The sequence below is a fragment of the Marmota flaviventris genome, chromosome 1 (assembly GCF_047511675.1).
Source record: "Marmota flaviventris isolate mMarFla1 chromosome 1, mMarFla1.hap1, whole genome shotgun sequence".
Classification (NCBI taxonomy): domain Eukaryota; kingdom Metazoa; phylum Chordata; class Mammalia; order Rodentia; family Sciuridae; genus Marmota; species Marmota flaviventris.
Window position 1 is genome coordinate 205,994,182 of NC_092498.1, and position 23,275 is coordinate 206,017,456.

The following is a 23,275-nucleotide window of genomic DNA, read 5'->3' on the forward strand; positions in this document are numbered from 1 at the left end:
CCCCAGCATTTGTTCCAGAAAATCCCACCTCTTCAATCCACCTGGGCGTGGGGAGCTGCCCGGGACCTCCGCGCGGCCTGGGTCCCTGCACCAGCTGCCAAGGGCGGCGCCTGCTCTCTGGCGCCCCCTGCCGGGCTCCTTCCCTCCTCCCACGGGGTTCCTGGGGTCACCCCACAACTCGAATCCTCATCTTGAGGTCTGTTTTCTGGGGACACAAACCATGTCTGTGCCCCTCACTTGAAGTCAGTGGACAGTACTGCGGCTGACCTCACACGCCAGAGGAGGCCTCCCTCTGTCCCAGAGCCCAGACTACTTGGGAGAGCAGCACGGGGCGGACTGGGACAAGGACACTGGGTATGGAGCGTGGGAGGCGTTTGGGCGGCAAGAAGACCAGGACTTCGGTGGAAACCAACCAGGACCATTTAATACAAAAATAAGCAAATTACCCGAGACCCACCCGCGAGCAGGGCTGCCCCAGGAGGATGAGGCGACGCTCAGCCCTGAGGGTGGACTTGGCGGGAAGGCACAGCAACCCCGCGGCCCTGCTGGGAACACAGCCCAGGCCAAGGGCAGCACCCTATGGGCTGCGCCCACCAGGCCCCGAACACACGCTCCTCCCACGGAGGCGTGGAGACAGGCAGCTGAGGGAGCAGGCAGAGCGAGACTCCACGGCAGGCGCCAAGCGGACAGACAGGAGGGCTGGGCAGGAGGGAGGCCCAGCCCCCATCTGCCTCCTGAGCCCCCTCCAGGGGGGCTCAAAAGTAGCCATGTGGCCACTGGGACCCAGAGGTTACAGCTGGTGGGGGAAGAGCTACCTCCCTCCTGGGCCGTGGGGGAACCAAGCATGCTTCAATCCAGCTGGGAGTCCACGAGGCCTGGCACACAGTAGGTGCTCAATAAATGCTTGCTGCATGAGGAAATGAAGGACAGATACACAGTGAGATCCCAGCCCTGATGCAACCTCAGAAGGAAATGAAAGGACCTATCTCACACACCTTTGTGTCCTAGGACTGCTGTGTGGCCTGGCACACGGTGGGTGGTGACAAATGCTGACTGAACAGCTGTCACACTGTGTGGTGTCATTAGTGCTTTGTGCACAGCGGTGCCCAAGGTGAAGGGAAGAAACCAGTTAGAGAAGCACCACGCTTACTTGCACCATGCTGAAGTCCCAACACAGTGGGTGCTCAATAAATGCCCTGAATCAAGAACTTACCTTTGTGTCTCAAATACCAGGCACGTGGTAGATGCTTGGCATGTGTCTGAATAAACGAACATCTTATTTATCTCAGTATTCCCAAAGCCCAGAATGGTGCCCACCACACAGTAGGCACTCAATAAATACTTTGAATGAATTTAAAAGGTGAATACATCACTAATACCTGATTCTTAATCTGATCAATAAATGCTTGATGATCAATTCAATCTCTGATCAGAGGAATCATTATGCCTCCTTCATGGCCATAACACAGAAACCTGGTACACAGCAGGTGCTTAATAAGTGTTGGGCACATGAATAGATGACACAGTCTGGTTCCCATCCAATTCCCCTGTGCCCAGCCCTGTTCCTGGCATACAGTAGGCACTCCATTAATGCTGCCTGTGGCAAGGACTGCTGAGCAAGAGCAGGCTGGATGCCACCCCGTGGTCAGCTCTGTGGTCCACGGGGCCCCAGGTGACCCCGCTGTGCCCTGCAGCACAGAGAGGGCGGCGCTGCCTGCTCCCGCAGCCCTCACAGCTCGTCCCGCGCGGTGCTGTCCAGCGGGGACTGAAGCACGTCCGAGTTCTTGGCCTCGCGGCTCAGCGCCTGCTGCTCCCGCATCTTCTGGGACTTGGCTCGGTCCCAGTCGGTCTTGACGTGCTCGTTGTTCCACACGACTGAGGTCTCCGTGTCGCTCACGTAGCCGTCGTCCCCCGTGTAGTGAGTGGGGTAGACGAGCAGCGGCTCCACGGAGAAGGCGCGCAGGTCGCGGGGCGAGAAGTGGGCTTTGTACTCGGACCTGGGGAGGAGGCGACGGGGTGGCCAGGGGCAGGGGCGGAGAGCTGGGGGCGCGGGCAGAGACCCTCCTGGAGTCCCATCCCCTGACCCCCTCTGCCACCCGCCTCCGCCAGCCACTCACACTGGGTGCTTGTCAAACATGACGGGCAGGAACTCGTCCACCGGCAGCATCTTGGCCAGCGGCCTGGCGGCCAGCAGCTTGCGGGCCCCTTGCAGGGAGATGACATAGGCCAGTGTCCAGTAGGAGTAGTCGGCCTCCACCAGGTTCCTCACGCGGGGCACAGCCTTCTCGGGGTGCTCCACCTGCATCCGCTTCCGGCCCACGTAGCTGGGTGCAGAAGCAGCGCCCCGTCACTCCCACCCTCCAGAGGATGCCAACCCAGAAAGCCAGGGACCTAGTGACCCCGCCAGGCTCTGAGACGGCACAGGCTCAGCACGTCTGGGGAGCACTGACGAGGCCACTGTCACTGGACGCGGTGAGGCGGGACCACAGGGTTTAGGGGTGGGGGCACAGGAGGGGAGTGGGTCTTTCCTAAGGGTGCTAGGGAGCTATGGGAGGGTTTGGAGCGGGGAAGAGCAAATCACTGGAATGCTCTGAGGGTGAAGCTGGGGGTGTGAGCAGCCAGGAGGGAAGGGTGCAGTCAAGCACTACCCGCCGACCACAGGGCCAGGCCTGGGCGGTACCCTGCACGTGGGAGGGGAAGAAAGGAGGGGCAGAAGGAGGACACCCTGGCCCACCCAAGAGCTGGCCACCTCCACCCACATCCTTAAACTGCACTCTTGGCTCTTGACACACCCCAAACCCTGACCACGCCCAGCAGGCCCGCCCACCACCCTCGTGGGCCCAGTGTAGTGTGCCAACCCTGACCACGCCTGCAGGCTTCTGGCCAGGTCTAGACTCTGGGTCACCCTCCCAAGGTCCTACCTGAGACCACACCTGACATGCTCTCAGGCCCATGGACTACCTAAGCCCTTTGGTCGGGCTGCCAAGAGTTGGCTGTCCCAGGTCACAACTCTTACCCCCAACCTCACCTACTGACCTACAGGCTCTAGGATTCCGGCAGTGCTCCGGCCACGCCCCCAGACTTGCCCCACCCACCGACTCACAGGCCACGCCCCCTGGCACACCTCTGTCCCTGGCCACGCCCAAGGCCCAGCTGTGGGGCCCCAGGCCCCCACTTACATGAGGTCCCAGTCCAGGGCCTCCCGCTCCACGTCCCGCATGAGATTCATCAGGCGCCTCTTGAAGAAGATCTCAAAACGCAGGTCATCCTCAAATACCAGCGATTTCTGTAGCCCTCGGTCCACGACCTGAGGGAAGGTGCCCCAGAGGTGACAAGGAGACCAAAGCCCAGCCTGTGCCTGAAACTAGCAGCTCTGCTTGAAGGCTCTGGGGACCCAGAGAGAAGCAAGCGCACCCGCCCCTCCAGGGTTCAGATCGTCCTGGCTGCAAGCTCTCGGTTCCTGCCACCCGGGCCTTTCCCTGTGCTGTGCCCTCCACGCTGAGCCTCCTCCCTGGCAGCCAACAGCGGGCTCCTTGTCACCCTTCAGGCCTCAGCTCAGATGTCACCCCTGATCACCCAATGCCACCAGCTGAGGACAATCCGCAGCCCTGAGCCACTCCCGTGAGTGCTCATCTCATCTATCATGCTGCTGCTGCTTTGCTGCTTGTCACCGCTGTCCCCACCTCCCCAGGCTCTCCCCTTGTCACCAGCTGTCCCAGCCTCCCCAGGTCTCCTCTGGGTGGGGGCAGGCTCACTCCTGGTGGCTGCCACGTCTCCGGTACAGGTTAGGTACACAGTAGGCGCTTAGCAATTACTTGAATGAATGACCTTGAGAATCTTCACGACTGTCCCCTGAGACCATGGCCACCTGGAGAAGCCAGGAAGCACCTTTCTTGCTCAGAACCTCCACCCGCTAAGGCAGCAATGGACTTGAACCCAGGTCCCCTGGCTCCAGGGCCACCTGGCACAGCAAGCTATGCCCTGTGCCATCCATGATGAATTGCAGGAAAGCAGGGGGACACACATTGGGTACCCGTCACCTCACACCCCAGATGCCCTCACCACACACCCCGCAGCTGACACGCCATCTGGTTCCCAATCTGAATCCCAGCCTGACATCTGCCCCGCCACATCCTCCCGAACCCTGGTGAGCGGCTGTGCTGGCTGATGTCCCTGTGGCCACACTCCATTAGTATGTGCTGGGCACAGCACCAGGCTGTGGGAGGGGCCCACCTGCTGCAGGGCCAGGCTTGCTCCCCTCCCCCGCCTGTTTCCACATCTGCACAACAGGACAGCAGCTGTCCCCTCAGAGGCTCAGGGCCACACTGACGCTGCTAAGGCAAAGGGGCCAGAGAACAGCCCAGGGTCCCGCTGCCGCTGACCCTGCCCAAGATCCCTCAGGAGACCAGGCGCGGTGGCCTCAGGGCCCGCCACCCACCTCCTTCCAGATGTTGTAGTGGCTGAGGAAGCAGCCGAGCTCGCCCTTGGTGAGGGGCCGCCCGTGGTAGGGGTCCCGGTAGCCAGGCAGCATCTGGATGCCCAGCGCCTCTACCTGGCTGCTGTTCATGGCCCTGGACACAGAGAGCAGGAGGTCGGCGCGGGCATCGGCAGGAACACCGCCCACTGTGAAGCCGCCATCGGCCACCGAGCCAGCACCCCCTGCCCTAGGACGCCCACCAGGCAAGTGACACCGTAGCTTCACCGTCCTCCACCTTAGCGAGGACTCAGCCCTCCCGGGCCAGCGCGGCCTGGGGACCGACCCATCCCAGGTCGGACTTGCCCCGCCCCCTGCACGGTCCACGGCCCCCACCCCAGGCTGGGCGACTCATCCCCACGTCCCCCTCCAGTGTGGTCTATACTCGCACATCCCAGGACAGACTCACTTGCCGTCCACGGCCTCCACCAGTCGGGCCTCAATCTCCTGTTCGTGCAGCGCCCGCAGCATGCGCTCCCGCCGGTCCTGCCGCCGCTTCAAGTTGATCATGAAGACCTGCGGCCAGAGCCTCGGTGGGACCCCCATCAGGCTGGCCTCGCCCCTCCCCAGGGAGAACCCAGCCCACCTCGTCAAAGCCCATCTTGTCGGGGGTCCTGGTAGGTGCCGAAATGAACCGGGAGTGCTCCACAGGGGGATGCTTCACTGCAGGGCAGAGAAACCAAGGGTCGCTGGGGTCCTGGGGCCCCTGCCCCCCTGCCCACACACCTCCCCCATCTCCTCCCAGGCTCCGCCCCTTCCCCAGAAACCACCTCACTCTAGCTGCTGGCGCTGCCCCATCCCAACACACATCCCTACCCCAGGACCTTTGCACACACACTGAAACAACCTTCTCCCTCCACCCCCAAGTTACAATGTCAAGGGGACAGGGAGGTCTCCTGACCTCCCTAGACTGGGCAGGCACCTGGGCCTCACCACCAAGGCCCCATTCTTGCTCTCCTACCTCTCTGGCCCCATGACTGCCCCTTGTGAGCTCCAGGGGAAGGACAGGGGGCTCTCTGCTTGCACTGGGTTCCCACCACCCAACGCAGGGCCAGGCCCACAGAAGGCGCTCAGTCGTCACTCAGAGCAGGAAAGACATGATGGCAAACTGTGTGTGTGACCTTGACCAGTCTGTGCCTCGTTTATAAAGTGGGATAATAAATGAAGAGATGCCGCTGGACCACACAGGTCCTGACAGGTTGAACTGTGTCCCCGAAGTGTATGCTGGCTGTCAACCATCAGGACCCTGGGACGCGACCTCTTTGGAAACCGTGTGTTACAGAGGCCAAGGGCCAAAATGAGGAGGGTGGGCCTGCAGGGCTGGGGCTGGGGCTGGGGGTCCTCGGCCCTGCGGTCAGTTCTAGGGAAACGGAGCCCCAGGCATGGCGGGAGGGCAGCAGCGCGGGCACAGTGACCCCCACTGAAACCCCCGACCGCGGCGCACAGTGAGGCCCTGGAACTGGCCAAGCCCTGGCCTCTGCCCCGCGTGACCTCCAAGCCCCGGGGCTGTGCTGACCCTCAGCAGTGCCCAGGCTGGCCTGCGGTCACACCACACAGTGACGCTGTGCCTTAGGGTGGGGGTCTTGGGCCACATGGCGTCAACTCCACTTCTGGTGGGCCTGGGGACAGCTCAGCCACGGGGAGGGGGGCAGCCATGTCTAAGGACTCAGCCCAGTGCAAACGCTGGAGAGCGAGCCGAGGCGTCCTTGCATCCTGCCCCACAGCCTTGCGGGGAAGCGGTGCTGTCCACAGCCAGCAGGAGGGGACACCCGGGAGCTCTGCATGGAGCTTTCTAGATTAGCCCCCCCACCTCCTCCCCTCCCTGAGCTGCCCTATGGGTGTTAGAAACTGAGTAGAACAGCTCCCAGTGGGTTCCAGGTCAAACCTGAGGGTGCTCTCGGGGACCCTGCGCTTGCCACCATGTGAGGAGGGAGCGTGGTCTCAGGGACTGCACTCTAACATTGCTGATGCAAACCTGGAACTTTCTCACACACATGCAACAGCAAGCTCACGGACACCCTGGGAGAATCAGGGGAAAACTGGCTGAGGGATGTGGTGGTTGTTGGGCCAGCGGGACATGTGACTTGGCCAAGAGCAGGTATATGAGTGGCTAAATGGCTGTGTGGAATACTATACAGCAAGGCAAAGTGAGCAGGCCACCGCTGCATACGGCCCATGAATCAAAGGGAAGACGCCGAGCTCCGTGATTCCACTCATCTAATGCACCATACTGAGGCTGGGGATGCGGCTCAGAGTAGAGCACCGGCCCAGCACACCAGAGGCAAGTTCCACCCCAGCACCACAAAAGAAAGGATGGAGGGGGAAAGGCTGAGGGAGATTTGGGAGCAATACCACGTGCATAACACAGTGCAGGTACCTGCATGTGGACAGAATTTTTTTTTTTTTTTTTTTTTTTTTGTACCAGGGATTGAACCCAGGGGCGGTTAATCACTGAGCCACATCCCCAATCCTTTTTATTTTTATTTTTTTAGTTGTAGATGGACACAATGCCTTTATTTTCTTTATTTATTTTTATGTGCCTCACAAATGCTAGGTAAGTGCTCTACCACTGAACCTCTACCCCAGTCCCCCAGTCCTTTTTATTATTTTTTAATAATATGGTCTCACTAAGTTGCTGAGGCTGGCTTTGAACTCAAAATCCTCCTGCCTCAGCCTCCTAAGTCTCTGGGATTACAGGGGCACATCACCACACCCGGCCAGAAAATGTGATTTTTCCTCAGAGCACAAGGAAGTATTTGCACAAATATCTAAAACTTCCAGGCCATCGTCCATCTGTTCTGCGTGGTTTGTTCTGGCTCCTGAGAATAAGCAAAGTAGCCACACACTGTCATGTTCTGAGGTTTTAACAGCAACATGAGTTGTTTTCCTACTGGAAATAATAGAAATAGCTGAAAAGTTAAACTCGGAGCACTGTGGCCGCCCTGGCCGCCCTGCGGGTGCTACACAGGCCCACTCCCTTGACTGCAGCCAGGTCAATACTGGACATCTGCAGGTGACAGAGCCTCAATCCTGGGTGGACTGCCCCAGGGACAGCAATCTCAAAAGGACCCTAAAGTTTTCCCAAAAGCAGAGGGCAGGGTGACGGTCCACTTTTAGCCACCAGGGGGAGCCACAGACAGACTATTCTAGAAACAGTGAAGGCTGGGGCAACTGAGTCCTGGGCAGAGGCCCCTTCCAGATCCTCCACATTTGTGCCGTGGGGCAGCCTCACAGGCCTCTGCCGGCACCTGCATGTCCAGCCCAGGACAAGGCCGCACCACCCTAAAGCCACTCAGCACCCTGTGTTCGTCCTGTTTCAGGCCCAGGAGGCACAGCCGCAAGCTTCATTCATATCTTATGGGCTTGTTTTTATACATGCAGTCGGTCCCCTGTATCCATGGGTTCTGCATCTGACTAACAACTAATGTAAATTATTCTGGAAAAAAAAAAAGTCACCTGTACTAAATACATACAGACTGTTTTTCTTGGTTAATCCCTAAACAAGACAGAGCACCCACGTACAGACCACGTGCACTGTATCAGGGGCTGTGAATCCTCTGGAGGTGGATGAGCATCATAGGCAGCGGGTGCAGAGGGTCTATGCAAAGGACCTTGTGCATGGGTGGGTCCTGGCAGTGGAGGAAGCCCTGAACCAATGCCCTGGGGTACGGAGGGACGTGCCAAAGACCTGAGCCCACAACTGTGGCCAAATGTTTAGTTTCCTGTCCGGACGTCTGTAATCCCAGTAACTGGGAGGCTGAGGCAGGAGGATTGCAAGTTCAAAACCAGCCTCAGCAACTTAGCAAAGCCCAAAAAACTCAGTGAGGGCTAGGATGTGGCTCAGTGATTAAGCACCCCCGGGTTCAATCCCTGGTACCCCCCAAAAAAGTTGTAGAGTTTTCTTTATCAGATACATTTATTTAAGTAAAATGGGAGGAGTAAAACCCATTCCAGTTAAATAGAAGGTTGTGGGTTTGGCAGGAGCAGGGGGAAGAAATGGCCTGAGATGAGTGTTTCCTGACGCTGACATATATTCCCAACCACCTTCAGAAAGAACCCGCTGCCCTCTCTGCTCCCACACCCTCTATGGCTCCCCATTGCCTTCTCTACAGCCAGATGTCTGACGCCCCCTGCTGCCAGCCCTGCCCCTGCACCCTGGGATCACCTGCCCTCCAAGCTCGTGTCCCCTCCAGCCTTGCTCTGGCTGTAATTCCCTTCCTAGTAAACTCCTATTCCTGCTGCACTTACCAGCACCTCCTCCAGGAAGCCCACCCCTGCCTACCCTAGGGTCCCAGCTCACTGCGAACCTGCGGCGCTCATTTCGCGATGACGGCATGGATGCAAAGTGGCAGAGAGAGGGAGGTAACAGCCCTCCGGGGCAGGCGCAGACTCACCCATGACCTCCAGCTGCACGTGCAGGAAGCTCTCGGCCTCGTCCTGGAGGGTGCTGTGCGCGCGCAGCGGCACGGGCAGGAAGCCGTACACCTCCTTGTTGCACACGTACATCTGCACCTCTGCGGCCAGGAAGGACCAGTGAAGGCCAAGCAACCCGCGGCGGGGCCACCGGGCAGCTCTGGCCGCCTCTGACCAGCAGCGAGCTGCCCAGAGCGAGCCGCAAAACAGCCCGGCTGGCCCCAGCCACCGGTGACAGCCCTGGGCATTCCACCCTCTGCCCCGGGGACCTGCGGCAGGACAGCCTGGCGCCTGCGCAGACCTAAGGGATCAGGACCTCCCCCCCCCGAAATGCCACCGGGCAAAGTCACAGAAAACTCAGTGACACCCAGCGAGCATCTCAGCAGCTGGGGGACTCCACAGGGCGAAGCCCAAAGGCTCAAGACGCGGTGAAGACGCAGACCCGCCACGCCCACGCGGGGGGGAGGGGACGCAGCAGGCGCAGGGACCTTCCTGTTTGGTGGCTGAAAGATCTTTTTTGTTTCCTTTTCTTTATTCACTACAACATCTGCATTAATGCCATACCCCTTGTTTATAGACTTAACTTCCCCACAGGTTCCTATAAAAGGGAAGCAGTACACATGGTTTGGTCCTCTGCAGTTGCAGGCGCCCACTGAGGGTCCTGGACTGTGTTTCCCCACAGATAAAGGGACCCACATATGCTCAAATGTGGAGGAGTGAGAGAAGATAGAAACGCATCGAGAGGGAAGTCGCATTCGGTAAACAGGCCTCCAAGAGCTGCGGCAGCATCTACTCAGGAGGCTGAGGCAGAAGGACCCTGTTTGAAGCCAGCTGGAAACTGAGACCCTGTCTCAGAAAAGGGCTGGGGAGGGAGTGAGGGAAATGAGGGCTGGAGACTGGGTCCCAGAGAGTTAGCCGAACACCTGGATACAGCCACGCCTGAAGGCAGTCTAGCACCCTGCACCTTCAGCTCCTGGAACATTCCAGGTGCTGTTTGGACTTGCTCAGCACGTAACCCCAAAGAACCAGGCAGGCACCCCGATGACAGAGCCCTCCCTCTCACTCACCTGCCTGTTTGCAGGAGAAGGCGAAGACGATGATGTCGTCGAAGGACCAGGTGTAGTCGGGGTGGGGCGGGTAGAAGGCCAGGTTCCGGGAGGCGGCCTTCCGCAGGTCGATCAGGAAGGTCGAGTGCACCATGGGAACCGCGAAGCAGCCCCTGCGGTCGCGCTTGCGGATGGGGATGTAGGCGGGCGTGCGCTTGTAGTAGCCCTGCGGGAGGCGGAGGCAGAGGTCTGCACCCATCGCACCCGTCCCGGCCCGGCCCCAAAGTGGAGGCTGGAAGCCTTGACTGCAAGACTGGGAGCCAGCCTCCAGCTTCCACGGGATGTCCCCGAGGGCCATCAAGCCTGTCCCCACCCAGACCCTTCACTGCTGGCAACAGCAGCAGACGGCAGACGATGGATATGGGAGCACAGGCAGCGCGGGAAGGGCCCCCCCACCCCAGGCCAGGGGAAGCCGCAGCAGCCGCTCTGACCCGCAGAAACCCAGGCCAGAGGCGAGCGGGCAGGAGGGGGATCTCTAGAGAAGTTCTCGACCTCTAGACACCCTGGAGCTGGCGTCCTCCCTCGGCCCTTCATAGACCAGAATTGTGACAGTGCAACATTTGGATATTATTAAAAAAAAAAAAAAAAGAAAGAAATTAAGCCACTGAATGGTTCACTTTAAAACTGTAAACTTTTTGTTTATGAATTTTCTCTTGGGTTAAAAACTAAAAGAGGGCTGGGGCTGGGCTCAGGGGCAGAGCGCTTGCCTCGCATGCATGAGGCACTGGGTTCGGTCCTCAGCACCATGAATAAATAAAGATACTGTGTCCACCTACCACTAAAACACAAAGTTTAAAAAAAGAAAAAAAGGACAGGAGCTGGGGGTGCGGCTGGGTGGCAGGGTGCTAGACTACCATGCGGAGGCCCAGGGTTCCATCCTCAGCACCCTAGGGTCATGGTGGTGGGGAGGAGACAGCACAGATTAGTGTCCTGGCTCCAGTCCCCCAGCCCCTTGCATGCCCCCAACCCACCCAACCTGGTGGCTTTGCTTAGTATCCTATACTCGAACCTGGGGGTGGGACTTGTGACTAGGCCTGACCAATCACAGTTTTGTATTTTCCTGACTTTAATAATTGGCTCAGGACTGTCCCCTGGCTGGACACTGCTAGGTTCTTTCCAGTGCAGTCTGAGAATTAAGCCAATCAATGAATGGGGGAGGGGGAAAAGGTTGTTTGAACATCTGGATCAAACCACGCCTGAACCCCCATCCTGGCACCATCATTTCCTAGCTCTGGGCTTTAAGGCAAGTTTCCACCTCAGTAATGGTAGGGAAGTCATTGAAGACACTCCCTCAGTGGGCTTTCTAAGGGTTAGCATGAGGGCATTTGTATAAGGTTGTGTGAAGACAAATTAGACTCCAGCTAGGGTCCCCGCTTGTCACCTGGCCTCCATCCCCGCCCTGTCCTACCTGGGAAGTCATTCCACACCAGAAGTTGGAGTACGCGGCCCGGGAGTCCAGCATCGGAGCCACCACGGTCTTGTTCTCGGCGATGAGCAGGCTCAGGGTGTCGGGGTTGATGAGCAGGTTGTCTGCGTCCACAAACTGCAAAGCACCCGCCGGCCGTCAGCGTGGGCCGCAACTCAGAACCACTGGGCAGAGGAACCACTTGGGTCCTGACGAAGGCCCTGGCTCCTCACCTACCAGCTCAGCCCTTGAGAATAAGCTGCATGTGGCTGAGTGTGTCCCCGAGTTCCCCTGCTGGGGCGGCTCTGCTGTGCGGTATGGGGGAGGGGAGGGCTGTAAGAGGTAGGGCCTGGTGGAGGTGGCGGAGAGCTCCTGGCCACCCGACTCCCGGCACTGCCATGACGCTCAGGCCACCTGGTGGCGCACTCAGCTCCCAACTGTGAGTTACATGACCCTTTCCTTGTCATGAATCCAGCATCAGGTATTGTCACAGCAACAGCAGACTCTGACCCCAAAGACTGTCACCAACACCTTCCACGAAGGCCACACAAGGATGTTGGGGATGGCAGGGTCATTACCCCACCAACTGTGAGCAACCGGGGCCCAGCAGCAGCAGCAGGTCAGGTGGGGGACAGACCTTGACCTGGTCCCAGGCTGAAATGAGATGCCACCACTGAAGATCACGGACACGTGTGGCCAGATGCAAGTCAGGCTGCGCTGGCCTCCACCCGGTCACCTTGCATGAATCCAGTGGTGGCTTTGTTTTTTCCTGGCTTCTTTTTTTTTTTTTTTTTTAATGTTCGCGAAGAGCGTGAGCACCGACCCGCCATGAACGAAAGCAATCCTCTAGGGAAGGCACGGGTTTTTTTTTTTTGGTAGCTCAGATTGAACCCAGGGGCACTCGTCCCTGAGCCACACCCCCAGCCCTATTTTGCATTTTATTTAGAGACAGGGTCTCACTGAGTTGCTTAGCACCTCGCTTTTGCTGAGGCTGGCTTTGAACTTGGGATCCTCCTGCCTCAGCCTCCCGAGTCGCTGGGATCACAGGTGTGGGCCACTGCACCCGGCAGAAGCGCAGTGCTTTAGAGCTGTCACACCATCCCGTTCCCTGGGCTGGAAGCAGGTCTCAGTGCCCCCACGGTCTCCTCTGGCCTCCCAGGTGCCGGAGGCCCTGCGCCACACTGGGCTGTGTCTGTACCTCCTGCTCCTGCAGACGACCCGGTGCAGTGACCTCGCTCCATCCGAGCTGTTCATGTTACCCTGGAGTATTTTCTTTTCGGATGACGATTGACAAGCTAATCAAAAGAGTCGTGCAGGAGTCTCAACGCTAACAACTGGCTGATTGCTGGGGTCTGGCTGGTTCCCCTTCTGTCTCCTCCTGTTTCAACTCAGTGGCTGGAGTCCCCACCATGCCGCTGGGCGACCGCTGAGCTCGGAAGGCTGTTTCAATGCGAGACATACAGCTGCGAGCGCTCTTTTATATAAACGTAAATTTGGGGGAAACTGTAGCTGTGCTGTCGACGCTGGAAAAAGTACCAGAGCCACGGTGAGGAGCTGGCACTGCTCAGACACCACCCAGTCTAGAGGCGAAGCTTGAATTTTTCCCCTTTGTTAGGGAACCCGCTGTGTAAGTATGTGCGGTCTTATCTACATGGGGTTGATTACAGGAGCTAACATTTTCTAAATAACAAAAAAAGAAAAGAAAACCGCCCCACAGGAAGCAAAGCCATCGGGAATTCCCAGCTCCCCGGACATGAGGACATGCAGGTCAGGATGCGCCCCAGAACCACAGGCAGCAAATCCAAAATGCAAGATTTTTGAACACTACATGAAGTTCTGTACGGTGAACCTTGTGTCATGCACAAAGTTATTAAAAGCTGTTACACAAAACGACCTCCAGGCTGTGGGGACAAGGTACCTTGTGAAGCAAAGGAATCTAGACTTAGATGTCAGCCCCACGCTATGGGGTTCCACATAGGCAATACTCCAAAATCGGAAAACTCCAAAATCCAAGATCCTTCTGGTGCTGGCCTTTCAGGTAGGGGCCACCTGAGCTACAGGGAGGGCTGGCTTCCCCTCCTCGTGCAGTACTTCTAAAGGCGGGGTCCACTGCCACACACAGGAAAACGGGGGTCCACCTCCCTGGCAATGAGGGGACCCGCTCCCGCTGGCAGCCCTCCGGCTGTCCCAGGCTGGAGCCTCAGTCACACCAACAGGCCCCGCCCAGCCCCTGGGGACATCTGAATCCATGACCTTTGTGTATATATCCAGTCCAAGAGGGGCCTGGCAGGCCCCCGGAAAGTTCAACAGAGTTGCCCCGGGATCCGGGATCCAGGATCCGCAGCGCTGTTCCTGGTAGGAGCCAGGAGAGCGGCTCAGGTACGCACTGTAGGCGCATGCTCAGAGCAGCACCACTCATCAGCACCAGAAGGTAGAAACCATCAAGTGCTGTCACCGTATGAACGGATGGACACCACGTGGTCCAGCCACACAGCAAATGTCACTCAGCTATAACCTCAAGAACAAGACACTGAGCACGGCGCGGTGGCGCAGCCTGTAATTCCAGCCGCTCGGGAGGTTGAGGCAGGAGGATGGAGAGTTCAAAGCCAGCCGCAGCAACTGCGAGACGCTAAGCAACTCAGTGAGACCCCGTCTCTAAATCAAATACAAAATGGGGCTGGGGACGCGGCTCAGTGGTTGAGGGCCCCTGGTACCAAAAAAAAAAAAAAAAAAAGATGACACTGAATGACAGCCCCACAGAGGGCCCAGGTGTGCCGTTCCACTGACATGAAATACCTGAGCAGGCCGAACTGCCACAGGAAGCAGGGTAGTGGCTGCAGGGGCAGGGGCTGGGGCTGGGGCTGGGGAGTGCCTGCCGGGTTCCTTCTGGGTGAGGCAAATGTTCTGGAAGGAGATCCGCCTGTAACATAAGGAGGCGCTACGGCCACGAACTGCACATTGGACTCGTTCATTTTACCTTATGTAAATTGCACCTCAATTAAACAAACACAGCTACAAATGGTCTCTCTGGAAGGCGATATTAAAGTTTGGCGGGTTTTTTTCCCCCTCTTATGCTTCTTAATTTTTTTTCCTGCTAATAATATCCCTAACTTTTTTTTTTTAAATATTTTTATTTTTTAGTTTTCAGCGGACACAACATCTTTGTTTGTATGTGGTGCTGAGGATCGAACCCGGGCCGCACGCATGCCAGGCGAGTGCGCTACCGCTTGAGCCACATCCCCAGCCCCAATATCCCTAACTTTTGAGGGGGGAAAAGGAGTGGAAGCCCTTTTAATAACAACGTCTAAAACATCAGACAAACAGTTTCACTCCAACATGGTTCTCCAAAGTCCCCAACTAAAAAATGTAACTTTGTGTCAAAAGCTGCTTTAAGCTTGGCATCTGGAGTTCCCCCGGGGGGTGCTGAAGGGAAAGAGTAAAACTCCAATCCCGAACCACAAAAGCAAAGGCCAGCGGAGGGGACAAGGCGGCTCTGTGCCGGAGGAGTCTAGGAGGAGCCAGAGCCACCTCTGTGCTGTCCCCTCCCTTCCTCTGCCTGCTCACGTATGTGTGGGGAGGAACCCGCAGGGCTCACTTGGGGACTGGGTCCACGCTCGCTCCTCCCAGGACAGCAATGTCCTCCAAGGTGCTCGGTCCTCCCCACAGGGCGCAGGCCAGGGACTGCTCCGGCCTCCACCCTGGGCCTCCTGGTACCCACGGCAGCCACAGGGAGAATCCTAGAGCAGACACAGCCCTGCCCTGCTCCGCCCTCCACGGCTACCCAGCACCCTCCAAGCTAAAGCCAAGCGCCTCCTCTGGCTTGCACAGGAGGGTCCCCACCCCAGTCACTCAGTAGCACTGCTGCACTTCTGTCACCGAGTGTCCCAAGTGTGCTCCCTGCTCTTACTGGGGACTCTGCCCCCGGCCCGCTCGGTGGGCTCCGGTTCTCCTTCAGGTCTCTGCCTGGGTTCCTTCCTCCGAGTCACAGGGCCCCTGCTCATTCATTACGTCCCCTGGTTGTGGGTGAATGGTGGCCCTCCAGATTCACTGAGCTCCTAACCCTGGCTCCTGTGAAGGTGCCCGGGGTCTCCTGCACCTACAGGAAGGCGTAAATTAAGATGAGGTCTCCCAGCAAGAGGGTGGCCTTAAGTCCACTGACTCGGTCCTCTCAAGAGAAAAGGAGGGGACCGAGAAGCCATGTGACCAGAGCAGAGGCGCTGCGCCATCTCTGCCGCATCCCAGTAGCATCGAAAGGGGAAGAGGCAGGGTGGACTGCCCTGGCGCTGCAACTTCCCACCTGCAACCCCCACGGTGTGGGAGCCACCTGCTGGGCTCGGGCCAGCCTGTGCCCACTGCAGACGCCGCAGGGGGACGCCACGGCCCCTCCAGGTGCTCTGCGCGGCACACCCTGCCTACGGCATCCCCTGGCTCCGTTCTGTGGTTTTCAGCGCCCGTCACCTTTCCTGGGGGATCAGGAAGGCAGGCTCAGCTGACCACTGTGTCCCCAGGGCCCAGCTGAGGCCAGCGCATGTGGACACCGGCCAAGGGACAAGCGCAAGTCGTCCCCGAGATGGCAGCAGCACGGAGGGGACAGGTACCGTCCTGTCTTACTGCTCTCCGGCTCTGCGGGGCCCAGCCGTCGGCACACTACTCCCCTCTGTCCCAGGGAGGGGACAGGTACCGTTACACCCAGGCCAGGACAGAAGGCGCTCACAGAGGTCCGTGACCGTGGACGCTCATCCTGACACAACCGCGGTCCAGACTCAACCGACCCGAGACGCAGCTGCCAGCTAGGGAGCAGCGAGAGGAATCAGGCCTCCCTCGGCAGCTCGGGCCCCCAGCCCCTGGCCTCGTCCCCTAGCCTCTGAGAAGTCGCCCAAAGAATGTCACCGTGGGATGTGCACAGAGCTTGGCTTTACTTGTGACGGGGTGACTAAAGCAGACACAGCCCAAGGGTCCACACGGGACTGAAGCTCACCCTTTTGGGGGCAGCGGGAAGTGGGGGCTGAGCCCAGGGCGCCCGGGCACCGCGCACACACCGCCTCCCCATTTCCCGAGACAGCGTCTTGCCAAGCTGCCAGGCTGGCCTCGCACTAGCCCTCGCACTGCCCGGCCCCGCAGCCACTGGCCGCATGGATCGCGCTCTCCTGGGGACTGAGGCCTGCATCAAGGACCAGGCGGCCCAGGGTCCCGAGTCCCGGCTCCTCCTCTCTCCAACTGCATGAAACTGGAGGAACTGGCACCTCCTCCTGCAGCCTCAGTCTGCCCTTCTGCAAAGTGGGTTACACATGGCTCCTGCAGCGGTGGCGCACGCCTGTCACCCCAGTGGCTCGGGAGCTGAGACAGGAGGATCGCAAGTCCAAAGCCAGCCTCACCAACTGCGAGGCGCTAAGCAACTCAGTGAGACCCTGTCTCTAAATAGAACACAAAATAGGGCTGGGGATGTGGCTCAGTGACCTGGGTTCAATCCCCAGTATCCACCCCCTCAAAAAAGATGGCCCCGCATCCTGCTGCTCTGCCTGTCCCTGGCCGTCCAGCCTCCCTGGGCCCACAGCCATGGCTGAGCAACTCACCAAGATGTAATCAGCCCACATGTCCCGAGCCGATTTCAGGGCAGCCTGGCGCAACTTCATGACGTGCTCATAGCGAGAGTCGGACCAGTGTTTGGGGCCCTCCTCGTCTGGGTAGGACCTGCGAAGGGACAGTGTGATGTGGGAAGCATGGGGCAGAGCCCAGAGAGGGCCTCGGCCACCCTGGGGATGATCAGAGGAGGCTTCCTGAAGGAGGAGGCCTGTGAGCTGAGCTGAAGGCTGGGCAGGAGTGCGAGGTGGAAAAACCCTGCGAGGTATGTCCTCGCGGGCAGCAGGGCACACACAGGGGACCAGAGGGAGCGAAGCTGGAGGCAAACGGTCAAGGAGAAAAGCTCGGAGTGGCTGCAGAGGGCCTCCCGCGCCAAGCAGGGCACCACTGAGGATGAAGGGGAGCCACTGGGAAAGGGAGGGACACAGAGCAGAAAACACGCAGGAGACACCCCTCAGATCACAGGAGCCCGGCATGGGAGGGGCGCCTGGAGCCCCTGAGCCCAGCAGTTTGGGGCTGGGACACCGTGAGAGCCCATCTCGAAAGAAGTGGGAGATCCTAAAGCGATGGAAGGAACCTGGCGGCCACACGGCCCAGGGCTCCCACGGAAGCTCCACACAGAGCGGCTCCTGGGTTCACCCCAAGACAGGAACAATGCAGTGGGCGTCACCAGGACAAAGGAGTAAAGAACTCCAGGTGAGGGAAGAGCTGGGACAAAGGCCTGGCAGGAGGATTAGGGCCTATCAGTGATGGGAGGAGTCAGGGCTCACGGATCTGGGATCAGGCTGGAAAGTCACAGGCTGAGGGCCCGTGAGTCCTGGTCCAGGGCAATAGGGAGCCATGGAAGATGTGTGAGCAGAGGGGCAGCCAGTCAGACCTGGGAGCTCAGGCAGGACCTGGCGCTCACCTGGGCTCCTCCGCCGGCCGCCACTCCACATAATGGTACAAACTCTTCACTGCCACTAGCCACTCCCGCAGCACAGCTGATGTGTTGTCTGCATTGTGGTCCGTGGCCACCCTGTGGGCACAAGGTGACAGTCAGCACAGCTGGGGGGAACAAGACAGGACCACGTAATGCAAGGCTCCCAGGGCTCCTTTCCTGGCTTGGCCTCCCACCAGCCATGTGGCCCTGGACAAGACACTGCCTCTCCATGCCCCAGTTTCCTCATCTGTAAAAAGGGAGTGGGGACAGGCCAGGTCACTGGGTGCATAAACAAGCTGGCTTGGAAAACCACATGAGCGACTGTGGGTTTCACTGCTGAGCTCGGAGGATCTTATGACCAGGTCCCCATCAGATGCCGGCAACTTAATAAAAAAAAAAATCTACATATCATAAAGTCACCCGGCCTGCCTTCCTTCTCTCCTGTGAGCGACACACCTCATAGTGGGCTGTGCTCACACGTCATTCAACAAACAATTGTTAAGCACCACATGTATGTTTGGATGATCCAGACTAGGGAATGTGGGGCAGCGGGGAGAGGGACGCTGAGGAGTCTAGTTTGGCCATGAAGCGGAGAGTTAACTGTCCCTAGTAAATTTGTTCAACATTAAGGGCACCAGTAATGACAACACCAGGAAAGACAGTGACCCCAGCTGTGGCTCCTGAGCGCCAACCCTGCGCCAGGCACGACGGCCACCGGCGGGTTGTCCCCAAAGGCAAGCGCAACCAGCGGCCTTGATTCGCCCCCCTTTCCACGGAGGAAACCGAGGCAGGAAAGCAGAAGTCACCAGTCAGGCATCCTCACGGCGCTGGCCTTCCGCTTCCCCCTGTCATCTGGTCCCCTGCTGGCCCACGAAATCAGAGGACGGGTCCGCCTGAGCCCCAAGTCCCAGGGCCACCCTGGAACCAGGGTAAGTTGGAGACCCAACAGGGCAGCAAGAGCCGGGAAGCCTTTCCCTCAGATGTGGCCACGGCCAAGCCCAGGGGCGCCCAGGCCTTGTGGAGCTGTGGGTGCCCCCCAGGGAGGTGGCGGCTGCCCAGCCGGGGACAGACGCGAGGCCTGGGATCCGTCCCGAGCGCGGGTCCCGCGCGTCCTCCGGGCGTGGAGGGCGGCTCCGCCCGGAGTCGGGAGCCGCGGCGCAGGGCGCGCGGACCTGGCCCCGGGGGCTGCAGGGCGGGCTCACCACAGCGCCGTGCGCTCCCGCGGGTGCCGCAGCCGCTCGAGGGCGCCCAGGGTGGCGGGCAGCGCGTGGGCCGCGTTTCGCGCCACCAGCGCGATGAGCACCCGCGGCGCCTGCAGCGGCGATTCCGGGCTCCAGCGCTCCTCGGGAAAGTAGGCGGCGACACCTGGCGGGCCCCACGGAGGCGGCGGGGCCAGCAACAGCAGCAGCAGGAGCAGCAGCGGCGGCCGCAGGCCCGGGAGTGGCTGCCCGCGCCGCCGGCACGCGCGTGGGGCCGCCGCCATCGCGCCACGCGTCGCCTTTAAGCCGCTTTTCTGCCGGCGGACGCGGGCCGCGCCTTAAAGGGGTCATCGGTCATCCAGGCACCGCCTCTGACGCGCGACTTAAAGGGGAGGAGCACGCTTGGCGTCAAGTTAGCCGACTGGGCATGTCTCCCAGGCTCCGCCTCTGAACACTTAAAGCCCCTAAGCGCCGCTGACCCTCAGACAACTCGAGGCCGCCCCTTCGTGACGTCACGGACCAGCCCTCAGAGCTCCGCCCCGCGTTGCCTCCTTAAAGGCACAGAGAGCCGCGTGCGGAGCCGGCCTGGCGTGGTATCCAGACGTTCGCTCATTCCGGGAGGTCAGCCTTAGGAGCCGTCTAACTTCCACGTGTTTAAGACCCGGGTTGCCAGCAGACGGACCTGGCTAGTTAGGACCCAAAAGATCTGAGTCTCAGTTTCCTTGACTGCAACATGTGTTCTACCATCCTGGTTCCTGACCTCTCCTTAGGGGTGGTTGAGCTTCCTGGCACCCAGAAACCCGCCTTCAAATCCAGCCCCCGCAGTGGACGCGCTGAGGCTGTCCGCCTTCTGTAAAATGAGGGCAGAGAGAACCCGCAGGCCTGGCGTGAGCAGCCAGACACTGCGGTGCCTAAGCAAGTCCTCCCGCAGGGTCATCATTTCCATGGAAATCCTTCCAGGAGATTGTTTTGCAATACTATAATGTAATTTCTTTTCTTTCTTTTTTTCTTTTGGTACCGGGGATTAAGCCCAGGGGCGCGTTTTAACCACTGATCCACACCCCAGCCCTTTTTCTGTATTTTACTTAGAGACAGCGTCTTACTGAGTTGCTTAGCGCCTCCCTGAGTTTCTGAGGCTGATTTTAACTCGCGATCCTCCTGCCTCAGCCTCCCGAGCTGCTGGGATTACACGTGTGCGCCACGGCGCCTGGTTCTATAATGTTCTGCCTAATCGTGTTTGTGTCGTTCTTTAAAATGAACTTTTAAGCCTGATGCTCAAACAGCATTTATTTACGAAGATGGGGGCAAGACGGTTCAGTATTGTCGAATTCAGGGCACGTGTGGAGTGCAGCCCCGTGGGCACAACAGGCAGTGGGACCCGAAATTTAAGGAACCAAGATGAAGTCGGGGCCTAAGGAAGAAAGTGGGCTTAACCTGAAAAGCCCCGGCCAGGCCCAACTACCTGGGGCACATGACTACTCTCCCCTTCTGCATCCCAGTCTTCCCGTTTTCCGTTTTTGCCCACAATACTCCCCAGTACAAGGTAACTGTTTGGCTATTCTGAAAGAATCTTGATTGGTGACATGATTGTGTGGGGTGGGGGAGGACTGGGAAAGGGAACGTCGCCCACCGTCGCCCACCGGTCACTGCTGAATCTGGGTAGGGCCCACGGGGGTCTCTGATGTGAGGAGTGTGTTGGAAACTTTCCACAATAAAAAGGCAAAAAAAGCTTATACTCGGGATTGGATAAGGAAAGAGCTTAAGAGCTTTCATATTATTAAGAAAAACAAGATGACACGATGTCTCGTCCATCTGGAAAGATTTAGACACCCCTAGGGCAAATAGTGGCTTTGTCAAGAGGGGAAGGCTAACAAATTCTTATGGCTACAGTGTTTCCAGAATTAACAGCTGCACCCTGTCCCGGGAAGGGGAACACAGCTGGAGGTTGGAAAGCCTCTCTTTTGGCGGGGCTGAGGATGGCCACCGGCGTCTCATAGGCCAGGCAGGGGCTCTACCGCCCAGCCACGCCTCCAGCCTGAGAAGCGCAGCACAAATTTAGCTCAGAAAGTAGAGTTGGAAGAAAAGTCTGGAAAGCTCAGGCTTCTCTCATTCTCTTGGGAAAGACTGAAAACCCAGATCAGAAAGGAAGGAAATCATCCGGAGTGTACAGGTCCCTCTGAAAGCCGACCGCAGCGGAACCCCAGGGAAATCCCTCGGAGGCCAGCTCCGGAAGCCGCTGGCCAGGCTGTGACACTGGAGAGGCTGCCAACCTCCGGTGAACAGATGACTTTTTTGGCAAGCAGAGGGAAGTCAGTAACTGAGCTCCTGTCTCAGCACAGAAACCTGATACCCAGTTAAGACTGGGGACTGAGGAAAGCTCCAGGGGAGAGGGGCTGCTCAGAGGCCCTGGGTTCCACCCCCAGCACCCTTCCTTGCAAAAAAAAGTTTTGGAGAGAGAACTAAACCAGGAAAGCTCACAGCAAGCTGAGGAGGGGGAAAATCATGACCTGTATCACAAAGCATTACTATCCTTAATATACAAAGAGTTGTTCTTTATCAACAAGAAACCCCTAAACACTCCTGAAGGGAAAAGTAGGTAAAACACAGGAACAATTAGCCATAAAAATAACATCAAAAAAATCACAAACATATGGCCAATAACAAGTTCAATTTAGCCATCAAAGCAATTTTAAAAAGACACTGAGGTAGTTATCTATCAAATTAACAGGTTATTTTTCTTTAAAGAAAAGTCCTCATGTGGAAAAAGATGTGTAGAAAATGCAGAAATGCTGGGGCCGGGGCTGAGGCTCAGCAGTAGAGCACTCGCCTATCACATACGAGGCCCTGGGTTCCATCCTCACTACCACATAAAAATAGATAAAATAAAGGCATTGTGTCCAACTACAAAAAAAAAAAAAAAGACCCTGCACAAAAGCTGTGGGCATCTAAAAGAACACAGTTTTTCCAGAGGCTCAGAGGTTACAGAAGCCTAGAAATAGCCCAGAATTTCTATGTGGAGACATTGAGCCAGTGGGAATGCAGGTGGATGTGGGTGAAGTCAGCTCCAGGTGTCCCTGGGAAGGTGGCGGGTGCAATGGCTGGCATGGGCACCAGAGCCTGGCAGCTTGGGGCAAGTCCTTTTTCAGACCTGAGCCTCGGTTTCCTCATCTGTAAAATGGTGAGCATGATAATGGTGCCCCCAAAATTAGCATGTCAAGGGCCTGGTGCATAGGGATGCTCCATGGGGGCTTAATGAAACGTGATAGGAATGGATAAGCATCCAGGGGGTATGTGGGTAAGGACAGGGACAGAAGGTTCTTGAAGAAGGAGCTAAAAATACTGACCAAGCTGCCTGAGCGCAGGAGAGTGCTTTGGAGACCACTGAGGATGTGACAGACGCTTCCTCTACATCCTGAGATTTCCCCCGGGGAGTTACCCACAAGGCTCTGCGCTTGCATGAGAAGTTGTTCCCTGGAATCTGGGGATTGATTCCAGGGCCCCCTACAGATACCAAAATCCTTAGATGCTTAAACTTCGTATATAAAGTAGCATTAACATTTGCCTCCTGTAGACTTGAAGTCATCTCTAGATGATGTGTAATATTTGATCCAATGTATATGCTAATTAAATAGTTGTTACGTTGTATTACTTAAGGAAATAATGAACAAACAAAATGTCTGGGGCTAAGAATGTAGCTCAGTGGCAGAGGTTTCTCGAGCTTCCCCCAGCATGAGGAAGCCCTGGGTTCCATCCCAGTTCTGCAAAGGTCTGTACATGTTCAGTCAGATGCAATTTTTTTTTCTCAAATATTTTTGATCCTTGGTTGGTTAAATTCCCAGATGTGAATCCCACATATTCAGAGGGCTGACTGCACAAGGTTATTCCCTGTGACCTGAGCTGTTTGTCTGAAAGACTAGGAACAAAACACCCAGTAATTTAGTTCTGGTTAAAAAGTCTCAGGGGGCTGGGTGCAAGTGGAGCACACCTATAATCCCAGCGACTCGGGAGGCTGAGGCAGGAGGATGGCGAGTTCAAAGCCAGCTTTAGCAATTTAGTGAAACCCTGTCTCAAAATAAAAAAAATAAAAAGTGCTGGGGATGTGGCTCAGTGCTCCTGGTTCAATCCAGAGTTTAAAGGAAAAAAAAGAGAGAGAGAGAAAGAAAGACTCTTTAACCA

General features: G+C 57.6%; 1 protein-coding gene across 1 annotated transcript; it reads right to left on the minus strand.

Moving 5' to 3' along the window:
• Nucleotides 1-397: 397 nt before the first annotated feature.
• On the minus strand, nucleotides 398-19,705 carry Colgalt1 (collagen beta(1-O)galactosyltransferase 1). Its single transcript, XM_027932308.3, has 12 exons — nucleotides 19,103-19,705; nucleotides 17,886-17,996; nucleotides 16,972-17,089; nucleotides 11,402-11,536; nucleotides 9,955-10,159; nucleotides 8,869-8,988; nucleotides 5,061-5,137; nucleotides 4,884-4,990; nucleotides 4,439-4,571; nucleotides 3,180-3,307; nucleotides 2,118-2,324; nucleotides 398-1,997 (listed from the first exon to the last, which is right to left on the minus strand). The coding sequence occupies exons 1-12, from the start codon at nucleotides 19,381-19,383 to the stop codon at nucleotides 1,730-1,732; spliced, it is 1,890 nt and encodes a 629-aa protein (XP_027788109.2). The 5' UTR covers nucleotides 19,384-19,705; the 3' UTR covers nucleotides 398-1,729.
• Nucleotides 19,706-23,275: the final 3,570 nt, after the last annotated feature.

Excerpts from the sequence above, each read along its gene's own strand:
- Colgalt1 (XM_027932308.3), bottom strand. The coding sequence starts at position 19,383 with ATGGCGGCGGCCCCACGCGCGTGCCGGCGGCGCGGGCAGCCACTCCCG. Across the intron at positions 11,537-16,971 it reads TGTGGGCTGATTACATCTTG|TTTGTGGACGCAGACAACCT; the intron begins GTGAGTTGCTCA and ends GGTGCTTTGCAG. Across the intron at positions 4,572-4,883 it reads GTGGAGGCCGTGGACGGCAA|GGCCATGAACAGCAGCCAGG; the intron begins GTGAGTCTGTCC and ends CTCTGTGTCCAG.